Below are 23,783 nucleotides of genomic sequence, written 5' to 3' on the forward strand. Positions count from 1 at the left end.
TGCACAAAGATACCGCTAGACTTATGTCCATGTTCGGGTTGACATATGTCTGTGAAAGATTTTTCTGGGTGATGAATAAATCAAGGTCTCTATAAAGCATAAGTGATGAAAATCTTCACAACTGCTTACGTTCGTAAACGAGCTGATCTTTTATGCCAGATATTAACTATGTCATTCCTCATGACCAGTGATAAACGTGTTTGGATTTATTCCTTTCATAATTAAAAATTGTTTACTAACTGTGCATAATTGCATCATTCTGCTCCATCGTACATTATCAGAAAAATTGCTCATTAAACCGATTGTTCGAATGTATACTTACATTTAGGGTTTTTTTAATGTGTGAAGGGCTACGCTCAGCTGAAGTCGATAAACAATAACCTTCATCTAATTGTCGGTTATTATGCAGATTTTAGACAGAACTGGTAATAGTATTGAAATAACAGGTGATTGAGACGTCTGCGGTTGTCACTCTGTTCAGAGGTCAGTGAGACAGAAATTATGTGGGTGTAACTGAGGGCACCGAGAATTAGTTGTAGGAAACCTTGCATTAGTTTAATGTTATTTGAAATCATGAATAAGGTTCGCTGGAAGTCACTAACTGCTCTCTTTCTTAAATACTAGATCAAAAATGTTACGCGTGTTTGCGAGCCGTCAGTCAAGCTGCCTTAATAAAAACCCACGGTTGTTAACTGTATTACTTTTCTTACTGGGTTAAACTGGTAACATAAAAGTAGACGTCTCAATGAGTAGATTGTGACAGTATTTTAAATGTTTTAATACACAAAATACCTTCCCATGGTTGGCTTGCAAGCTGTGGAAAGAGCACTAGAATGCGCTGGTACAGAGTACCCCAGCAAGTGGATAAAGCGACATCTGTGCATAGAAACGTGCACTACATGAATGCTGACGGCTGCGGCATGCACGCTGTGACCCGGAAGTTGCACGTGTGCAGGAGCACCGCACGCGTGCAGAATTTCTGGCCAGCCCTGAGGAAGCAGAATTTATTACTATCTTAGAAAGCGACAGTAGATCATTTTCGGTTAACGCGGACTGGCTCAAAATTTTGGATACTGTATTGCAACTCTGGATCATGATCCATTCTTTGTGGAACTTTATTCGGAACCTTTTTCTAAGAAACAGGCCGTGCAGAATGAAACAGATAAGATTATGGAATGAGGAGTGATATAACACAGTAACAGCGAATATATCAGTCCACTTATCATTGTCAACAAGGATGGAGGAGTACATGTGGCCATTGTTGTGCTAACTCTAGACAAAGTAAAAAGAGAGGTGCACAGGCCTGAAAATCTGGACAAAATGTGGCAAAATTTTCATAATGAGGTATTTAACCAGCTTCGACATGACTGCTGGCTATAGGCAAATCCCATTAAGTCTAGAATCACATGAATATAAAGCAATCCTGTTTACCGGGAAATGGTATCGATACAAAGTAGTTCCATTTGGACTGAATACCTCTCTGGCAGTGTTTATTAGAGCTCTGGACTTTGTGTTAGGGGAGGAGTTGAGTTCCAGGTTAACTATTTATGTACATGATTTATTTATCTCCAATGAAAACTGGCAAAAAAGCTCCAAACTGTTGCTCTTCAAGCAGGAGGCATCACTTTAAAATTATAGCAATGTAAACGTGTAAAATTAGAAATTAAATTCTTGAGCCATATAATTACTACTACCGGCATTAATAAGGACCTGGAGAAAGCTACGTGCCTTAGAAAAATTTCCCACACCAAAAAATAGGAAACAGTTGTAAGCCTTTTTAGGTTGGTTTGGTGTGGATTTTACAGAAAATTTGTGAAGGAGAAACCCTTCAACAATCCACACTTGAACAATCTATAAAAAGATTTAGTGCTTTTGTTTGGACAGATGAGTCGGCAGGATTGTGAATCTTTAAAGATTAAACTTTGACATGATAATGTCTTACATCACCCAGTACTGTCAGAGACTTTCAATATGAATACTGACAGTAGCACCTATGGGATTGGTATTGAAATTTTCCAGGAGATAAAAGGTACAGGAAATTTAGCACATAGAACTATAGCTTTTGCCAGCAGGGCATTGACAGGAAACAAAAGGAACCATACCATATCAGAGGAGGTAGCCTTGGCCATATTATGGGACCTAAAGAAATTTATAGATTGGTGGGGTTTTACGGTCATCACACATTGACCACAAAGCTCAAACATTCCTTACAGGTTGTTGCCTTCTAAATGGCAGGCTCACCCAATGGCCTTTATACCTGCAACAATTTAATTATGAAATCTGCTATGTAAAGGGTACAAAAAATTATGTGGTAATGAATTGTCCCAATGGTACTGATGAAGTACCCAAGGAATGCAATGGAAATGGAACTTTCCAAATTAATTACATGAAGTTGGCAAAAATTAATTTGAACAGATTTGCAAAACCATGCGATATCATCAAAATGAGCAACCAAATTGGAAATCTGTATAAGTAAATTTTGAATTTTAAAAGTATCTTGTATAAGAGGAAAGGCTTCATTACTGAAGAATGGATGGTGTGTTGGCCTACCCAATTTGATACAGATGTCAGATTATTTTCACTAGCATTGGGCCAAAGAAGTGTCTAGATAAATTGGCTAGTGTTATAGTGATTGCCAATAGTACGAGTCGAAAGGTAACTGAACGTATTAGGTCTTGTGACACCTGCCAGATAGCTAAGGCAACCAATAGAACTAGTCAAGGCCCAATGCAGAACACATTACCTAAAGATACCATCGATTTACTGTCTGTGGACCTGTATGGACCCCTCCCCACAACTTCTGGTAATTGTAAATGTATTTTAGTGGTTTTGGAAGTATTATCTAAATTTATAAAATTGTATCTCCTGAAAAAGGTGACAGCAATGTCAGTATTCAATAGGATCATTCAGTATTTGAGAACCATTGGAAAACCCAGTGCAGTACTGCCCAATAATGGCCCCAATTTAATTACAAAACCTAGAAAGATGGAATGGAGCAGAATTGTGTAGAAACTAAATATATTTTGGCCTACCATCCAGGCAGCAACCCTGTTGAGCGGTATGCGAGGGAAATAGGATGGTTATGTAGGACCTATTGTCACCATAACCACTTAGCGTAGGGCAGATTTGTATGTGAATTTGAGAGTTTAGTGAAGACCTTGCCTCATGGGTTTACTGAGTTCACACCTGGGGAAATTCTGCTCAATACTAAGAGAAAATGTTTAAATGAGGAAAAACTAGAGTTCCCACCGTTTACAGATTTGGGATTAGCCCAGAAGAAAGAATTGGTAAAAGAAAAAACAAAGCCAAAACGAGATCTAAAAGGCACAATAGCAACCTGAAGTTTGCCATGTTCAAAATTGGAGACTATGTTCTGAAGACCCATGAATAATCAAGTGAACTTAACCACGAAATTTTTAAATTTATGTATATATAATGGGCCATTCACAGTACAAGACACACCTCACAACAATGCCTACTATTTAATCTACCCAGAGTCGAAGAAGCTCCTTGATATCCATATTGTATTGGATCTCAAACTGTATGTACCTAGGAATAAATAAATGAAGAAATCATACCAGACTAAAAATGTATATTATGCTGTAGATGAAATAATGTATCTTATGAAGCTACTATACTGTTTTTAACTGTAATTTATGTTCTTATAAAAATCTTGTTACCTATGTAAAATTGCTGTTACTATCTTAGAAGTTTCAGATTCTAAAAGCTGTTGTAAAATATGTGAAACCCTGTACTGAAAGGGCTACAAGCAAATGTTGCCAAATTGAAAAGAAATGTGGAATGCCTTAAATACAGAATGGGCAGCATAGAAGACTTGCCAAAGTGGGGCAAAAAAACTGACTGTAATAGACTGCCAAAACCCAAAATGGGCAGCCAATTGATTAATGTGATATGTAATTTGTTAATGTTGTGAAATGCAGTGCAAGATGCTATTGCAGGTAGCAAAATTATTTTATTTTCATATCTGTTAGTGTTGTATGTGTTTTGCTACAGTTTTCAAAGAGGGACTGTGTTTCAAATAAAGGCAGTAAGAAAAGAATGGTAGGTTCAGTTTAAATATGTTTGTTTATGTAAATATCAAAGAATGGACTACTATTATTAGAATCAGCATTGATATTTCCTCCTTTGTAAATTCAAAATCATGCTATAGGATGTGTTGCATGTACAATGTCAAATTGCTTGTGATATTTGTAGGGGGTATACTTTTATGTGTATACCTACATTTCTTAATGCTTACAAAATGCTACTCAATATTCTTGGCAATACAGATAAATTTTGCTTACTACTCAACTTACTGTTTCACAAAATGAGAGTCAGATGTGACAGGTGTACATAATTGAATCATGTTGCTTATGTCTTGTTTTGGTAATTACGTGTATAGAGTGTATAGTGTTTTAATGTGTTTTGCAATGTATTCTTTTCATGCTCAGCTCTGGATGAAGTGATTATTATTTTCGACTGCTTGGTACCATTAAGGTGTTATTGATGTTTGCGTAGCAGGAATCTTCAGTGAACCATGGGGCATATGTAACATCCATTTTTGACCTACTTTGTATTGATATTTCTATTTGTAGAGTTGCGTATGTAGAGTGCTGTATCTGTCATATGTAGAGTGTTTTACCTGTCACGGAAATTCTTAGACAATGTATACATATTTCAGTTATGTGAACTTTTTGAACAATGTTCAATTTACGCTTATGAATGTAAATAACTACTGGAATGATTGTTATATAATGTACTGTAAATGACTTGGTCCATTGTTAGGGAATGCAGGGTTGAATGTAAAGGGTGTGGGGAAGCCCTACAGCTACAGAAGTAGCCTGGCGGAATGGAAAAGGAGTGGTTAGCACAAGCTGAAATGTGTCCTTTGCAACGGGTAAGGAATGAGGCCTGACCAATGCTGTGGTTAACATCTCGCTAGCAGTAGCGGAACATTGTAGTTCATACTCTTGCAGTTTTGAGGCAGAGGAGCTAAGAGCGTTATTTATGGACCTCGTATGCTGCATTTGGTGATACCATGTATAATGGCACGGTTTTCGGCCCTGCAAAAATATAATTCAGAAGATCTATAACAGGGCGAGGCCAACAGTACTGCCATAACTACATCGCCGCCATGTTAACAGCCACCAGTGCCACCAGCCTTCCACCAAAATGTTTATATTTGGCACTCTGTAAATGGACCAGGTATTTGTGAAATTTGGTTGATATTAATAACAATCGTGGTGTTGCTAAACGCTCTATATTACACCTGTAATTATCCCAAATCACAAACCTTGAGAATCCTATCCTAGTGAATTTAATTCCGAGTGTGCTAATTTATTATGAAAAGACTATTAAGCAGCCGTAAAAATAGTTGTGATTGCTTTCTAATGTGTGGAGTTATTGTGTTTCAAGTTCAGTTTAATAATTTGAGAAATACACCACTTCCAGTGCATTTTTAAATCGATCTGCATTACTTTTCTTAAATACTTTGCCTTACGTAAAAGCTGTCCAAAAATAGTAAAGTTGTTAGTTAAAAGAATAATAATAATAATAATACTGATTAGAAGTGAAAAAGATTATTAATTGTTGCATTTATGCACTTTGATCAGAATTACAAAGTTTTATTACTGTTCATTCCATGAGAAGGTGTTTGAACTTGAATTTAATGGTGTTGGCATTTGCCCAGCCAACTATATTTTGAGAGGGTTAAAAGACTAATTTTCAAAGCAAATTTGTTATTCGAAGAGTTATAGTTTGTTGTGCTTCACTTAATGAATAATTATTGATGAGAATAGTCACCATTTTCCATACACACTTGTGAAGATTTGTTAATGATCATGGCTCGTCAAACCATGAGACTGAGGCAATCATGTGCTAAACTAGTTAGTTAATGAAGCAAAGCAAAGGTACCTCCACAGCCAGTGTAGTTAGATTTGCATTCTGTTTAATTGCTTCAAACTGTGCCCAATAAAGAAATATTTACTGCATTAGCTACTTTAATACAAGCTGGGTAACGTAGAGGTATAGAGACCATGTACTAGCAATGATGTTATATGGTATGATAATAATAGACCTCCTGATTTAAATCAATCACTTCATGCTCTGCCCTGTTCAGTATTGCTATTAGTATCATGTGTGTTGGTGACTGGTTCTATTAACTGCTGCATGTAGTTCATTCAAGGCAGGGCTTAACTTTTAAACTTTTAGGTGCCGCAAGGCGCCCCCTTCTACCACTCCCCCCACTGGCCACGGAGAGAGACTTGTGATAAGACTTACAATGAGAAATTCTTTCTTAAATACAGTTCTGAAATTCAGGTTTTTAAACCATACTATCTTATAATCAAAAACATAGCACCACAAGGTTCCACCATCTGCCGTACCAGTGTCACTTTGCTCCATAGTTCTGCTTCACACGTATTGGCACCAAGTCATACTCACGACATGTTTTCAAATGCTGCCAGCCACAACGTTCAAACAGTTTCTTTGTAGCTGCTCTACGAACGTGTGTTCAGTATTTATCAATAAGGCATTTAGCAGTTAATGACGATGAAGATATTCCTGCTCGATCTGGGTCTAGTACAATTCAGATTTCCCACGTCTTCATGAAACGTTAATTCCGTGAGCATTTTGTACCATAGCAGCTGATTGTTGCGTCGCATCTGAGTTGATGACAATGCAAGATAAAGTTAAAACGTTCCCCCTCCTCACCCTGAGTCTGCCGTAATCTTCCTTCTCTCCTCTCGTCTCCTCCCCACATGTTACACTGCCATGAGGAAAGACTATACGTAATGTTCTTCAGTCAGATTTTGTCATTTGAAACTTTCATGATAGTGAGTAAAAAAGAAATCAGAAGTTTTATTTATACAGGTAATAAATAAATTCCCTTCTGAATGTAAAATGTAACTAATAGTCTAAAAAATATCTAAGATTACTTTTACTATTGTAAAATAATTAAGTAGTTCCTATGTTACTAGCCAAAGAGAAAGGTCTTTACCATTTAATTAACATGAGACTATGTGTAAAAATTGAACTGAAAACCACAATTGTTCCTAGAATGAGATTTCCGCTCTGCGGCAGAGTGTGCGCTGATATGAAACTTCCTGGCAGATTAAAACTGTGTGCCAGACCGAGACTCGAACTTGGGACCTTTGCTTTCCGTGGGCAATGATAAACTCATCATAGAGATGACAGATTTGTTCATTTTCCATAAGCCCATACTGTATTAACTGAGAGAAACATATTTCATGAGTAGCTGCTGCAAACTGAATATTTATTTATTAAACCACAAACAATCAAAAGGGACCTGTTATTATAAATGTTAAAACATTTGCTGCAATCTGACCGAAAAACGTTTTACATGTAGAATACATCTTGTAGGAAAAGCAATCAATGCATTTGGCATTGGGAGAGAATTACACTCCTGGAAATGGAAAAAAGATCACATTGACACCGTTGTGTCAGACCCACCATACTTGCTCCGGACACAGCGAGAGGGCTGTACAAGCAATGATCACACGCACGGCACAGCGGACACACCAGGAACCGCGGTGTTGGCCGTCGAATGGCGCTAGCTGCGCAGCATTTGTGCACCGCCGCCGTCATTGTCGGCCAGTTTGCCGTGGCATACTAAGCTCCATCGCAGTCTTTAACACTGGTAGCATGCCGCGACAGCGTGGACGTGAACCGTATGTGCAGTTGACGGACTTCGAGCGAGGGCGTATAGTGGGCATGCGGGAGGCCGGGTGGACGTACCGCCGAATTGCTCAATACGTGGGGCGTGAGGTCTCCACAGTACATCGATGTTGTCGCCAGTGGTCGGCGGAAGGTGCACGTGCCCGTCGACCTGGGACCGGACCGCAGCGACGCACTGATGCACGCCAAGACCGTAGGATCCTATGCAGTGCCGCAGGGGACCGCACCGCCACTTCCCAGCAAATTAGGGACACTGTTGCTCCTGGGGTATCGGCGAGGACCATTCGCAACCGTCTCCATGAAGCTGGGCTACGGTCCCGCACACCGTTAGGCCGTCTTCCGCTCACGCCCCAACATCGTGCAGCCCGCCTCCAGTGGTGTCGCGACAGGCGTGAATGGAGGGACCAATGGAGACGTGTCGTCTTCAGCAATGAGAGTCGCTTCTGCCTTGGTGCCAATGATGGTCGTATGCGCGTTTGGCGCCGTGCAGGTGAGCGCCACAATCAGGACTGCATACGACCGAGGCACACAGGGCCAACACCCGGCATCATGGTGTGGGGAGCGATCTCCTACACTGGCCGTACACCACTGGTGATCGTCGAGGGGACACTGAATAGTGCACAGTACATCCAAATCGTCATCGAACCCATCGTTCTACCATTCCTAGACCGGCAAGGGAACTTGCTGTTCCAACAGGACAATGCACATCCGCATGTATCCCGTGCCACCCAACATGCTCTAGAAGGTGTAAGTCAACTACCCTGGCCAGCAAGATCTCCGGATCTGTCCCCCATTGAGCATGTTTGGGACTGGATGAAGCGTCGTCTCACGCGGTCTGCACGTCCAGCACGAATGCTGGTCCAACTGAGGTGCCAGGTGGAAATGGCACGGCAAGCCGTTCCACAGGACTACATCCAGCATCTCTACGATCGTCTCCATGGGAGAATAACAGCCTGCATTGCCGCGAAAGGTGGATATACAGTGTACTAGTGCCGACATTGTGCATGCTCTGTTGCCTGTGTCTATGTGCCTGTGGTTCTGTCAGTGTGATCATGTGATGTATCTGACCCCAGGAATGGGTCAATAAAGTTTCCCCTTCCTGGGACAATGAATTCACGGTGTTCTTATTTCAATTTCCAGGAGTGTATTACTACAATAAACATGCACTTATATTAAAATCAGCTTCACAGTGAAGTCGACCATATCAGTCAAAGTTGCACTTATAACAATCATCCATCTTTGGCGAATATTTTACAAAAATGTCAAAGCTTCTTGAGTTCCACTATAGCTCTGTTAAAATTACTTTTTCATTTCCAATAACATACTGTGTATATAAAAAAATTAGTTTGTACATTAAACCATTATTTAAAGAATTTTACTTCAGCAAGCTGCACGAAGATGTTATACTGTTTCAAGCAGCAGTTCATAACTTCAAGAATCCCACATCTCAGTAGATTTTTAGCTCGATTTGCCGTTCAACAATTAAACCTCTAATGACCAATAAACTGAATCGGTCAGATTGAGTATTGATCTGTTAACTCATTTATGATAAAATTACAAATAATTCCAAATCAAGAATATCACATTAATAATAAATTGTACCGAGCGTTAATTTTGAAATTACAGTTTTGTTCAAATGGCTCTGAGCACTATGGGACTTAACATCTGTGGTCATCAGTCCCCTAGAACTTAGAACTACTTAAACCTAACTAACCTAAGGACATCACACACATCCATGCCTGAGGCAGGATTCGAACCTGTGACCGTAGCAGTCGTGCGGTTTCGGACTGAGCGCCTAGAACCGCTAGACCACCGCGGCCAGCGACAGTTTTGTAGTTGAAATATGAATTTAATTTCCCTTCACTCATAAAATAACAAGTCCTGTCAACATGCAGTATATATCTTTGACCCAAGGGTATACAACTTTGTTTAAATATGTTCCTTTAAATTTTATTACACTTTCAACATAGCGTATTAACTTAAAATGACAAACATCTGTTATCCTGACAAAAGTCAGTGGCATATGAGCAGTCAGTTTATACAGAATATACATTGTGTATTTATTGATAAAAAGTACCTTTTTCGGATGTATTATTAACTGAACTCATAGTTTTAACTAATTCATACTCAGTGGCTCAAATAAAGGAAGAAAAAGTAAGCATTGTGAAATTATTTTAAACACAATCAATGGAGCTGGATTAAGGAAAACATTTCCATAATACAGAATTATCCTCATTATACACTTTATCACTTCGTGCTTTTGACTGTGTAGCAAGTGCAGAATGATATCCCTTCACCATCCTAGATGCCCATTTTCATATCTAGCTACAGGTGGTCCCAGAAGTCTGATGCGTGATGAACTACAAACAGTGCTGATGTAGAGTGACGATCTCAGTGGTGTCATAATTAAGTTCATTGCAGAAATGCCACGTTCACACTTGGCAATCGACACTGCAATGCTGTTTATTATTGATACAAAATTTTTGAACATTGGTGGCTGTACAAGAACAGTTGGCATTTCTCCGCTTAGTACTGGTTTCAGACCCCGTTTGTACTCCCTGAAGTCCTTCATTACTTCAGAGGGCTATTAATCTTAAATCTTTCACACATTCGAAAAATCTCATTTTCTCCGTACGTGATCGATATGTTTTTAGACTAGAATTTCAGGTGAATGGCCTTCATGTAATTCTTAACAGCATCGTAGCTTTCAGATGCATTCACTGTTGATAGCAACCTGGATGACTAATTGTGGACTACAAAGACTGAATTCACAGACAGACATACAGATAGGCAATTGTAATGTGAGAACCACTTATGGGATTTACATGTTTCTTTCTTTAACTCACAGACATATTCATTTACTATCTATTAGTATATATTTCGCTACTTTAGGTAGCACAAGAAATAAGCTGTGGCTATTATTGTAAGTCAAGTCGCAAAAAGTGGGCTGCCTTCGTGCTCTCTTACAGTACGCTACATAAACTATTAGAGAAAATCATTTAATTTTTTAATGAATTGTAGACCTCAAAAAGAACCACGAAAAGTCAGCAAGAGCATATGTTTGTCTTTCACAGTTGAGTCACACTCACACTTTGTGGGTGCTGAAACAGGTAATTTCAAAAGACAAAAATCGTCATTATTCTTCAACCTTAATCTTTTATTTAGGTACATCTTTTTGAGCTCTACAGTTTGGCACTACATAACGTGATGTAATTCTTATGGACTACGTAATGTATTTCAAGAGAGCATGCTGGCGGAAAACATTTTTACTTCATGTAGCTCATGACATTTAAATGGCTGAACAGACTTTCAAAAATATATCTAAGAACCGTCCTGATTAAACCAGCTGTCAAGTAAAAAAACGGCTTTAAAATTGGAACTTTCGTTTGAGAACTATGTTGGGGCAGACAGACAGACAGACAGACTTGTGGGTCAAACATATACATGTCCGTTCTGCATTGGGAGTTCAAATTTGCCCCCTGTGCGAGCTCTTCTCTTCTGTATAGAGTCAACCATGTTCTAACAAGGGTGCGGGCAGATAAAGACAATGGTCAAGAGTGCCGTGGACAAAGGTACGCATCGGATCGAAAGACTGCCCACTTTTAGTCATGTCTGTTCCATACGCACATTTGATTTTTAGCTGTGACATAAATTGCAACATGGAATGAAATGATTTCATGAAAGCAAATTATAAAGACATTCACATTCAAACACGGCTTACATTATTTATTTCTCATTGACACACATGAGACGTTGCCTTGCTACTACATCGCTGAGGTTGTTGGCAGTTGTAAACAAAAGGCGATATGTACCAATCACAACTTTGGAATGATACTACACTTATCTGACACACACACACACACACACACACACACACACAGTACCTCCTGCCCATCACATCACGTTGGCAACCCATTGTCATGTTCACTTGTTCTGGTGCAGCGTTAAATTATAGTTACGTTTTGATTTAATACTATTTCAAATCTCCAGTGCTGTACTGTAAAAAAGGGAAAAAAGGGAGAATTAGAAGAAAGGGAGTTTCTGGGAGGTGCCAGAACGTGTTCTGACCGAAATTAAGCCCTGATTCAAGGTACATGTTGTTGTGGGGATATGCTACTGTTCGCTATCTCATTGGCCATTTGTTTGACTTCCAAATTAGTACTACATTTATCTGCAAGGCTACGTTACTCTGTTGTAATGTGAACAGATATAAAGAAAGAGTTTTGTGTGTGTGTGTCAAGGGAAATTAGGTTAGCCTTAGCACTGCCTTCTGCTTTATTACATTGTTTGACTGGTGACTAATTTTAATACCTAACTAATATTTAATTAATAAGACTTGCTTTTGTGCTGGAGAACATCTGTTCCTCACTCAAATGTTTGGTGTTGGTTATACTCTGCTGGGGTGTTTCGGAAACGAATCCCAGTCTGTTTGTTCTCTTCCCATTAGGTTATCTCACGGTCACAACTTTCTCAAAAATTCCTGAGAGAGGTTTAATGCAATCACTGACTGCCATTTACGGTGGTCGGTGGTACCATTACAAGCACTCCCTTTGGAGGAGCCCTCCTGCACCATTCCACCACATGTGGATGGCTGACTTGCTGCAAGGCTATGCCCTGTGTTCTGTGACATTTGTGCGTTTGCTTCGGTATCTCAGCATTTTCAGCTCTTAAGGAGGGAGGCAGAGCTTTAGCTGGTAAAGACATTTCCAGCTGGAGTACATCACGACCAGACACACACTCTGGAGTCAGGTATTGAATTGTAAGGTGTATCCAGGAACTGATGTGCACTCAGATCACAATTCAGTTATGATAATGACTGAGCCAGATCGCTGGTCGATCATCAGCAATCGGCTTATCTTTGGTGCGTCCCCGGGCATGAGCATCTTTGCGTTTTCGGCTGGGGCGCGCGAGACGGCGAGAGGCAGTCGGTTTGGGGCGGCCGGTGAGACTGGCTGAGTTGTAACTCGGGCGTAAGCACATGTGTGATGTCTGTTACGCTGGGGCTGTTTGTGAATAGTGAAACTCCTGCGGCGGTTACTGGTTGCCTGGAAGGCATTTTGTATAAATTGTGCCGAGCCTCGCAGTGAGAGGGGAGTCCGGAGTTGGCCTAGATGTTTGTACAAATTGAGGTGCTTGTGTGAGAAGCACGGTGTGGAGCTGTTTGTTGCTTCATCCTTCTGGGAGCCACCGCAAGCAGATGTTTGGTCGGAATGTGTACAGTTTGTGGTGAGCATAGTGTGAACAAGTTCTCGTGGGATGTGCTCCAGGCCTGACTTTTGGCCTATGTTATTTGTGGGCGCCGACCCATTGTCTGTTACTGCTTTCGGGTGTCCTGTAAGATTTCACAGCAAAACTGAGATTTTGGGGCATTCTGTGTTTCTGGCTCAGCCTCCGCCTAGTAAGGGGAAAGATTTGGAATTCCTTAATCCTGTAGTTTAAACATATAAAAAAAAGTATTTTATTCCCGTTTGATACCAGACAGATTCAAATTTTGTTTACCTGGTTATTGGCTTAACTCGCACTTCACGCACTAAATCAGCTGATATTGAAATTTTTTTTTTATTATTGCTGTTTAATGTCAGACAGATTCAAATGTAACTTCATTTATGTATTTGAAATAAATGCGTTGGATTGACTTTAATGAATTATGTGCAATCTAAGTAAGAGATCCAGTCCTTCATTAGTGCTTAACAGTGGCGTGTGGTCCGGGTTGTGACCCCCATGCTCGGACCAGTTTGTGAACTAAATTTTAAGAGAATTGTTATGAGAATTCAGTGTGTAAATAATAGGATACTGAAGTACACAGGAATGGAATAGGAATTTTAACTTCTTTGAGGCTCTAGATGATGTGATAATAAATGGCAATCACGTGAGTATTCACATTTGTCTGTGTAATCCATGAGACAGGAGTCATAACAACAGACTGCCAGAGAAACACCATCCAGGCACTACAGCAGCAACCAAGCGCCTGTAAGTGCAGTAGCTAAACAGCTCATGAATAGAACTTATTGAAAAAATAACAACAACATGCAGAAGAATGGAAGACAAAGGTGACAATCTGTTTGAGAAAACAGAATTTGGAGTAAAGGATCGAGGGGTAGTGGAAGGGATGTTCAAGAAAAATCAAGAGATCTTTATTGGATTTGCAGATCTTTACATGACATTTGACAGCATGAAACAGTGAAAGTGCATGAAATTTTTTTAAAAGGTACATATAAGATATATGGAACAGCAGGTAACAGAATATGTACAATAATCAACAAGAATTGGTATTCTGAATTAAAGATGGTTAAAGATAAGGATGCAGGTAATCTCCACAAATGTTCAGATGAACACTGAAGAAACATTGGTGGAACTGAAGAAACTTGTAGCAATTTAATTAAAACTGAAGGTGAAAAGGATATCATTTATAAAATTCACTGGTGATATTTCTGTGTTCACTGAAAGTCAGACTGAATCACCAGAATTGGTGAATGTAATAAACAGTTGAATGAGTGCCAAATCAGGATTAATGAATGGAAGAAAGAGGAAAGTATTGGGGTGTGGCAGAAATAACATTGGTGGCAAAGTTAACAGAATTAAGGACCACACAGTAGACCACTTGTAGGGACTCTGGTACACGTGATGCTAATTTACACTGAGGGTCAAAGCACGGTTGTTGTAAGGAGTAATGTAGCATGGAATAACAGGAGATTCCTCGCAAAACAAAGTTACTAATATCACAGATAGGCCTTAATTTGTGTTAGACATACCTGAATGTATGCTTGGAGCACAGTACTGCATAAAAATTAATCATGGATTATGGAAAAACAAGAGGGGAATCTGAGAATTGTAAATGCGGTGCTATTGATGGATGTTTAAACTAGGTGAACTCGTAACAGAAGAACTATCGAACATCTCTGCAGAATAGGTGAGGATAGTGTGATATGAAGAAAACTGTGACAAGTACAAGGGTCATCAGAGTAAGTTATATTTGAAGGCATCAGGGAATAACCGCTGTGGAACTATAGGTGGTTGCTGAGGTTACAAACTGTAGGGAAAGACAGAGATAGGAATGCATGTAATTGTGGACTCTGGGAGCTCATGGCACTGCAAATCTGCTGCTCAGACAGACACACATTGTCAACATGTCTGTGGTTACCGAGACTGGCTGTTACAGCAGACTACAGTGGGGCAACCAAGGTGGTCCACACCCTGGCAAGCTGAGGCTCTGCTGGCGTTTGCTTCTGTTTGGTGATTGCCGAGTATATTTCTTGCGACTAACAGAAACTTTATAGCAAATTACTGGGTTCTTTCTCCTCTCTCATTCCTGACAAGCACCAAAAATGGTCTCATAAATGTGTGTGCATGAGTGACCTCTACTAGACCATTACAATACATCTAAAGTAATAGACATTTATCTCATCTGACAGTTTATACATTCAGTGCACTCATATTCTCCCCATCACTAAATTTTCTGGGCATGACATTGTCTGAATTATTGAAACTTCCTGGCAGATTAAAACTCTGTGCCGGACCGAGACTCGAACTCGGGACCTTCGTCTTTCGTGGGCAAGTGCTCCACCAACTGAGCTACCCAAGCACGGCTCTCATTCTGGAAACCTCCCCAAGGCTGTCGCTAGGCCGTGTCTCCGCAATATCCTTTCTTTCAGGAGTGCTAGTTCTGCAAGGTTTGCAGGAGAGCTTCTGTAAAGTTTGGAGGGTAGGAGCCAAGGTACTGGCAAAAGTAAAGCTGTGAGGACGGGGCTTGACTCGTGCCCGGGTAGCTCAGTTGGTAGAGCACTTGCCCACGCAAGGCAAAGGTCCCGAGTTCGAGTCTCGGTCTGGCAGACAGTTTTAATCTGCCAGGAAGTTTCATATCGGCGCACATTCCGCTGCAGAGTGAAAATCTGTCTGAAATATTGTTGGCATTGGTTTGCTGGTCTTTGTGAATAAGACACTGAACTGTTGACAATAACTATTTTTCCTACCAACCTATTCTTAACTAACCTCTCTCCCATGATACTATGATCTAGTCGTGGGGATACCACCTCTGATTGTATATTTTGATTTTATTCCCAGTTCACTTTGCTGGCCCTCATTAAATCTAGACTGAGCATTTACACTTTGCTTTTCAGTATTTATATCTTATCTACCATATAATGGTGTGTGTGTGTGTGTGTGTGTGTTTTGAGGGAACTCACCGCATTTGAGAGACAGTGGCCTCATCAGGTGGAGGAGTCGTGGGCCGCGCAGCAGCAGGTGTCTGGCGAGGTGCGCTGGCAGAGGTGGCGGTGGCAGTGGTGGTGGTGGCGGTTCTGGTTGTGGTTGTGGTGCTGGTGGTGGTGGTCCTCGGCTCTGTAACGACTGGTGCACTGCACATACAGAGAGGCAGGGTGTGAGCTGGCTGGGCGTGTCCTCGTGGGGATGTGCAGGTGGCTCACTGTGGCCAGCACTGCTGAGGGACCACCCACACAGGGGATAGGGCTCCAGTTAATACAAATAGCTAGGTTGGATACGCCCACATAAGGCACGCGATCTCCACACGATGTGCTTACTTCATCAATTTCTTAGCTACTGGTGCCCCCAATACTTATCTTTTCACATTAAACACCTATCATCATTCCACAACCGCAATACCAGATCGGATACGTCTAGCATCTTGGCTGTACCTTTACATAATACAAAATCTTTCTCTGTGTCATTCTCCATCTCAGCCATACGACTATGGAACGCGCTCCCCTGTGATCTGCGTCTTATCCAGAACCACTTAACATTCAAGAGAGAACTCAAGACTTACATATTAGGGACGGTATAGCCACCATTGTCATGCCCTCATCTTTTTCTTTCTCCTCTCCATCATAGCTTCGAATTTTACCATTCTATTTCTCTTCCTCTAACCTATCTACCTCTTCTGTATCTCTTTCACCCCATTCTATCGTCTTATGTCTCTGCTTGATGAGAATAACTCACAAGCTGCAAGAATATAACGAGAAAATTCCCAACTAGCAATAGGACTGACATTCATAAAAGAAAAAATATGTTTACTTTCCTATACATAGTCATTACTATTATTATTATTCTTGATTATTATAATTATTTTTTATTGTTATAATTATCATTGTACTACTTTTATAATCTCTAATTTTTTTTCTGTAACATTAATACTGTATAACATGTTATATGTCCTTAATGTTCTGTAGAAACTGAAATTTGTTGAATCTGAGTATGCCTGGTTAGGTGTAAGAGGGCCTGAAGGCCCTAATCTTGCCAGGTAAAATAAATGCATAAATAAAATAAATAAATAATGAATTACCAGTAAGCTAATAACAATCAGTCGTACCATCTGAGTTTTCCACGGCAGTCGCTCAACCCCGTCCAACAGGTAGTTCAAATCTAGGTGCAGCCAGAAGGTACATACAATGCCCAATACTTGCACAAAACATAATTACAGAATTACTGGACATGTTAGCTCAGGTGCTATCGCCATCAAAACTATCCAAACAGCCTGAATTCCACTCCACCTAAATTGTATGATGATGATGAAGTCCCATATTCCTTGACAGAGTGTAGGGGAATGACACATGCACCCACATAATGTTACTGTCTTGCAGTTCGTCTGATCTCTTTTCGATATGGACATTCCACTCTACAAAATGATTACTACAAGACCCCACTTGAAGCAACTGATTTGTAACACTGAGTCCACAATCAGACTAATATCACGATAATGTGAATATCGAAACCTGTTATAATTAGATGGCAGCTTGTAAACTCAAGTTTATTGCAATAAATGACTTTTTGGAAACTAATTTTCAACTTGAAATTAAGTGACGAAAACATTTGTATTAAGACTACCATCCAGGATTCCAATTGAGCACCTATTGTCTCTGTTAACTAAGTACGAAAGATCTTAAATATCATTTCAGCCACAGGTAAGCATGTGTGTGTGGGTGTATGTTGAAATGTTGAAATGACTTGGCATTGTGTTCGATGATTCAAACCTAGCAACTAATAGGATTGTTAACTAAGTGCAATAATACATTACATATCCAAATATAGCAAAATGAGAATCTGAACTGTCGAGAAAAAGTATTTTGTTCCTTTACTGGGATCTGAATCCACCACCTCTCATTGTTTTCTAACCACAAATACATGTTAAACATCAGCTTAGTTTAGCTGTAGCAGGATGTGCCCATATATGAACTGGAAATAACCTAACGGAACATTCTGTGTAGGTTGGGAATCTATACCCCGTGTGCTGCATGCACCATCGTTGTTGACTGCACACAAGATGATGTTGATTATCGAATTCTTTTTCGCCACTTGCTACGAGGTACATGTTTTAACTTTTCAAGCAATCATTTAAAGTTTTGTGTGACAGACTTTAAAGCGACACCAGGTGTCATAGTTGACAAGACATGCAGAGGAGATAAAAATCAAAATTGCTTTTCTCCTCTGGTTTTATGTACACGACACAATGAAAATCTTTGCAGACAACCATGAATACAATGGATGCTAATAACTATGGACATATCCATGGGAAGAATTTCTTAACACAAAAGAGCTTCATTACACCAGATGTGTACTGTTACATTCTGAGGATTCACATTAGCCTTTGATTTTACGTTTTTTGTCAGGACCAAACATTTTTGTTTTTTGAAGGTAAAGCCAAATACACTCCTGGAAATGGAAAAAAGAACACATTGACACCGGTGTGTCAGACCCACCATACTTGCTCCGGACACTGCGAGAGGGCTGTACAAGCAATGATCACACGCACGGCACAGCGGACACACCAGGAACCGCGGTGTTGGCCGTCGAATGGCGCTAGCTGCGCAGCATTTGTGCACCACCGCCGTCAGTGTCAGCCAGTTTGCCGTGGCATACGGAGCTCCATCGCAGTCTTTAACACTGGTCGCATGCCGCGACAGCGTGGATGTGAACCGTATGTGCAGTTGACGGACTTTGAGCGAGGGCGTATAGTGGGCATGCGGGAGGCCGGGTGGACGTACCGCCGTATTGCTCAACACGTGGGGCGTGAGGTCTCCACAGTACATCGATGTTGTCGCCAGTGGTCGGCGGAAGGTGCACGTGCCCGTCGACCTGGGACTGGACCGCAGCGACGCACGGATGCACGCCAAGACCGTAGGATCCTACGCAGTGCCGTAGGGGACCGCACCGCCACTTCCCAGCAAATTAGGGACACTGTTGCTCCTGGGGTATCGGCGACGACCATTCGCAACCGTCTCCATGAAGCTGGGCTACGGTCCCGCACACCGTTAGGCCGTCTTCCGCTCACGCCCCAACATCGTGCAGCCCGCCTCCAGTGGTGTCGCGACAGGCGTGAATGGAGGGACGAATGGAGACGTGTCGTCTTCAGCGATGAGAGTCGCTTCTGCCTTGGTGCCAATGATGGTCGTATGCGTGTTTGGCGCCGTGCAGGTGAGCGCCACAATCAGGACTGCATACGACTGAGGCACACAGGGCCAACACCCGGCATCATGGTGTGGGGAGCGATCTCCTACACTGGCCGTACACCACTGGTGATCGTCGAGGGGACACTGAATAGTGCACGGTACATCCAAACCGTCATCGAACCCATCGTTCTACCATTCCTAGACCGGCAAGGGAACTTGCTGTTCCAACAGGACAATGCACGTCCGCATAAATCCCGTGCCACCCAACGTGCTCTAGAAGGTGTACATCAACTACCCTGGCCAGCAAGATCTCCGGATCTGTCCCCCATTGAGCATGTTTGGGACTGGATGAAGTGTCGTCTCACGCGGTCTGCACGTCCAGCACGAACGCTGGTCAACTGAGGCGCCAGGGGGAAATGGCATGGCAAGCCGTTCCACAGGACTACATCCAGCATCTCTATGATCGTCTCCATGGGAGAATAGCAGCCTGCATTGCTGCGAAAGGTGGATATACACTGTACTAGTGCCGACATTGTGCATGCTCTGTTGCCTGTGTCTATGTGCCTGTGGTTCTGTCAGTGTGATCATGTGATGTATCTGACCCCAGGAATGTGCCAATAAAGTTTCCCCTTCCTGGGACAATGAATTCACGGTGTTCTTATTTCAATTTCCAGGAGTGTAGTTCAAATGTCCATCCAACCATCCTGTTTTAAGTTTTCCTTTATTTTCTTAAACTAAGCAATGCAAATACTGTGACCATTCCTTTGAAATGGCACTATCTATTTCCTTTCTAACATTTGAGAGCTGTAGATTCTACTTTGTCTCTAATGGTCTTGCAGTCGATGGGATGTTTGACACTTAATTACTTCTTTCTTTCTTCCTCAACATTTCCTATTGAATTAAAGTGCCGCATGATGGCTAATTGGTCACATTTCATGACATTTGGCAGTAATCGATTGAGCCATACTGGTAAACCACCACATCAAAACAAACCAACTGCAAATGAAAAAATTATTTCCTGACGTAATTTCTTTGACACACTTACCACATACACGCACAAAATAATAGAACAGAACAAACACATTTCCAGAATACAAAAGGACTCACAAGCTGAAAACTTACAAACACACACTGACAACACCACACAGAAAAGAACCAGATGGTACACCATGACCTACACACATAAGCAGAGCCAAAATAAAAAAAATACCACACCATAACACACACACACACACACACACACACACACACATACACACACACACACACACACAAATGCGTACACAAACAGATCACAGATACCTAAATAATTACACTCTAAAGTTTCGCAATAACATTCGATCTTTGGTAAAAACATTTGACAGTCGGCAACAGAAACCAAAACAATGCATTGAAACAATCTTTCAGTTCATAGTGCTGTGGAGTGTGGGAAAAAACTGCAAATTGGCATTCATAAGAAGAACAACACCAAAAATGCAATGGGAGTGTAATATGTAAGAAATTGTCCACACAACCTGTAAGTACAGTTCAAAACATTACTACTTAATAGGAAATACCAACCACCAGAACTGTTTATAATCTATAGGCACAGTGACAAAAATGTAAATTAAATAGCTAACATATGTACATATTCCAGGCCACTGATAACGCCTTGCAGAAAATAAACTCGAAACGCGTATGGCACTAAAATTGTGTTTTATTCAGTTGCTGTCAGATGGTCCATAAGTAAAAATCATCAATATACTGTGATGAACAAAATACTTCATGCAGCATTTTCGAAGGTTTAAACAACAATTCTTATGACCTTCAAGTGTACAATATTCAATAAGTCACTCCAAGAATATTTTATAGCTACAAATAAAAAAATTATCATTGATAAATATACTTATTCCAACCTGCATGAGAACACGTCAGACAAAAGTCTATGATATTATGCATGAATCTACTTGTTTCAGTTAAATTATGGGTGGTCCTTTCAGGCTACATGCATCAATGTAGTATGCTACATGAGGAAAAATGATGGACTTTCTTACGCACTTGCACGGTACATTTTTAGGCCCCCTTTTTCCACATGGAATTTATATGGAGGGATTATCTGTGCTACATAAGCTACATTTACTGAAGACAAGCCTCATCTTTGCCAAGATTGACGGTGTTAATAATAACATAAGAAATTATAATAATGAATGATCTCTTCAAAAAACTATTATAGTGGATAAACATGGCTGCTTAGTAGCTTAATACCACTTCAAAGTAAAAAATAAATTCCTTCTGAAATTATAATAAAGGGAAGCCACTTCAAGAATAACAATGGATGCATTCTCAAACAACAATCACTGCCTATGGTTGACTACCTTATATATCAAATGCATCTCTTCTTTTAGTAAAATTATAAGCCTGTATCACAATAATAAAGAGCTAGAAATTAATTAACGTTCCTTGACACAATGCCACACTACTGCAGTTATAAATGTGACAATGATCCCTGGAGAACATTCTGGAAGTTTGATTGATACTTGTCGCTGAGTTGATTTTGTACGCTCTAGCGTTGGTGTAACCTAAACTCTTACCAGATCACAGCAGCTCAGGTGGGAGAAAACACTTCCTGCAGAAATTTCTGTAGCCTACAATAATGCCAGTAGTGCAGCTGACAATTATGTGATATTATTTCAGTGATTACTAAAACAACTCTAAAGTACACATTAGGTAGCTGAGGCAACTAATGACCATTGATATGGATTAACAAGGAAAAGAATGTTTTGTAAAGGCTGTAATGAACCTCCAGGGAAACGGAACGCTCATCCAGTGAGGAGCATCCTTCGTTAACGGCAAAACAGTGGCACTGCACTGAAAGTAGTTTGGTGGTCTGTTAAAATTGCTCTAGCTTCATTTGCTTAAGCTCTGTGTTCGTCACTGATCAGCCAAACACTTAACAAGTATTAACAGACCCACTTTGCCTCCGGTGACTTCTGTTGAACAACGTAAGGTTCCACTTTCCTTCCTAATCTACAATAAAGCCGACGCTCCTTCACTACCTGCTGGAGGAGAGTCGGTGTATGTTGGGCCATGACAGAGGCAGACGTCTGGCTAGTGGAAGCTTACCATTAACCTTTCTTGCACCAGAAATTTTATTTAATTCCTGAAACAATTGTCATGTAAAGTCACGGCACACTTATTTGAACTTGCAATGTTGAAAATGTTGGTGCTGAACTGGGAATCTAACTCAGATATCTCTTTCTGCCATTTTGAACACTTTTCGGACAATACAGTTCCATCGATTTGTTGGGTCCCCAACATTCCATAGTTATCCAGGTTTCAATGAAAGGGGAAGGTCTGGTTTTAAATACTGGTTGGGTACAAAAATTTTCACTGTGTGATTTCAAGTTGTAGCATTCGCACTGCAAGTAATATGTGGAAAGCAATAATGATTTTTAGCATTTGTGCATGCAACGTCAACAATAACAATTGGTGCCCATTTTGACTATGAAACAGGCAGAGAATGTTTTATCCTATCATTTCAGATTTATAAATTTCACTCCTTGTGGCTGGTGGATAAGTATTTGATAGGTGTGTAGCCAGTGGTGATAGCATATACAGGGTGAAGAGTCCCAGTCAGCACAGAACTTTTCCTCGCATAATTCCTAGTTCAGACATGAGCATATCTCACTGGTGGTGAAATTAACCGACATTGTGTATCTATATGTGGCTAGAAAACAACATGATATATGCTGGGTTCGAAATGCAGCAGGGGAATACTTTGTTGTATAATCATTTCAGTTTCATCATCCCTCTAGCGGTGAAAAATTTTGATACATAAAATTATAACATTTTATTGTGCTTCATTCACAATCCCTGCCCAAAACAAAACTTTATGCCCCATCATATCAAGTTTGAAAAAGTGCATATGATGTTACATGTGGTTAAATTGATAGTTAAGATCTGTAGTGACCGGATTGGAGTCCTGGATCCCAGTCCATTACAAAAGCATGTAGTTTGAAGCTGAATCTTGCTTTTTGAAATGTCATTTATTGTAGTTAACTTGAGTTTACAAGCACTGAGGACCGCCATCTCTGGTAAAGGGCTTTCTGATATTTACATTACTGTGGTATTGGTTTTCATATGGACGATAATAGACAAAGCACAAGAAAGTTATGTGGCTGCGTACAAACCAGGTGGAATGCAGTTCAGGAAATTTGGCTGCTTCCGAGCATGGTAACACACACATATAAATTTGACAGGCACGACACTCGTCTGATTGTGAAACATTTCGATTGTAATTAATGTGATACTTTGATCATCAGACATCGTTCAAAACCTGTTTTAAAACTGGTCTTTGAAAGGTACAGGTAACTAAATGGTTGACAGCGTGTTTCAAATTGAACTGGAGAAGGAATTCAGTACAGCGGGTAGTAAGGCACGGTGAAACCCGTGATTTGACAACAGAAAGAGGCTGTGGTTGTGCAACAGTTATGTGTCATAACAGTATTACCACATTCATCTAAATTTCATTCATTAAATACGGTTGACAGGAATTTAAGTATTTTTCAAGTGAGCATCCTCACCTTGTAAGCACACATGAAACCATGGGGTAGTTAAAGTAAGCTGTGTCATTCCCCACATTCCCCAGTGATGGAAAAACACACACTAATGTGTGTGTGTGTGTGGGGGGGGGGGGGGGATGAGCAATGT

General features: G+C 40.6%; 1 protein-coding gene and 1 non-coding gene across 3 annotated transcripts in view; one reads left to right on the top strand and one right to left on the bottom strand.

Moving 5' to 3' along the window:
- Nucleotides 1-23,783, bottom strand: part of LOC126108492 (serine/threonine-protein phosphatase 6 regulatory ankyrin repeat subunit C-like) — a 97,300-nt gene that overhangs the window by 32,621 nt on the left and 40,896 nt on the right. For both annotated transcript variants that reach the window (XM_049913748.1, XM_049913749.1), the window contains exon 3: nt 15,879-16,049. In XM_049913748.1, coding sequence (XP_049769705.1) covers nt 15,879-16,049 — 171 coding nt within the window. The remainder of the gene's footprint in view (nt 1-15,878; nt 16,050-23,783) is intronic.
- Nucleotides 15,451-15,525, top strand: Trnaa-cgc (transfer RNA alanine (anticodon CGC)). The gene has a single exon. It is a non-coding gene; the product is annotated as a tRNA-Ala (tRNA).

This window comes from Schistocerca cancellata, chromosome 11, assembly GCF_023864275.1.
Source record: "Schistocerca cancellata isolate TAMUIC-IGC-003103 chromosome 11, iqSchCanc2.1, whole genome shotgun sequence".
Classification (NCBI taxonomy): Eukaryota; Metazoa; Arthropoda; class Insecta; order Orthoptera; family Acrididae; genus Schistocerca; species Schistocerca cancellata.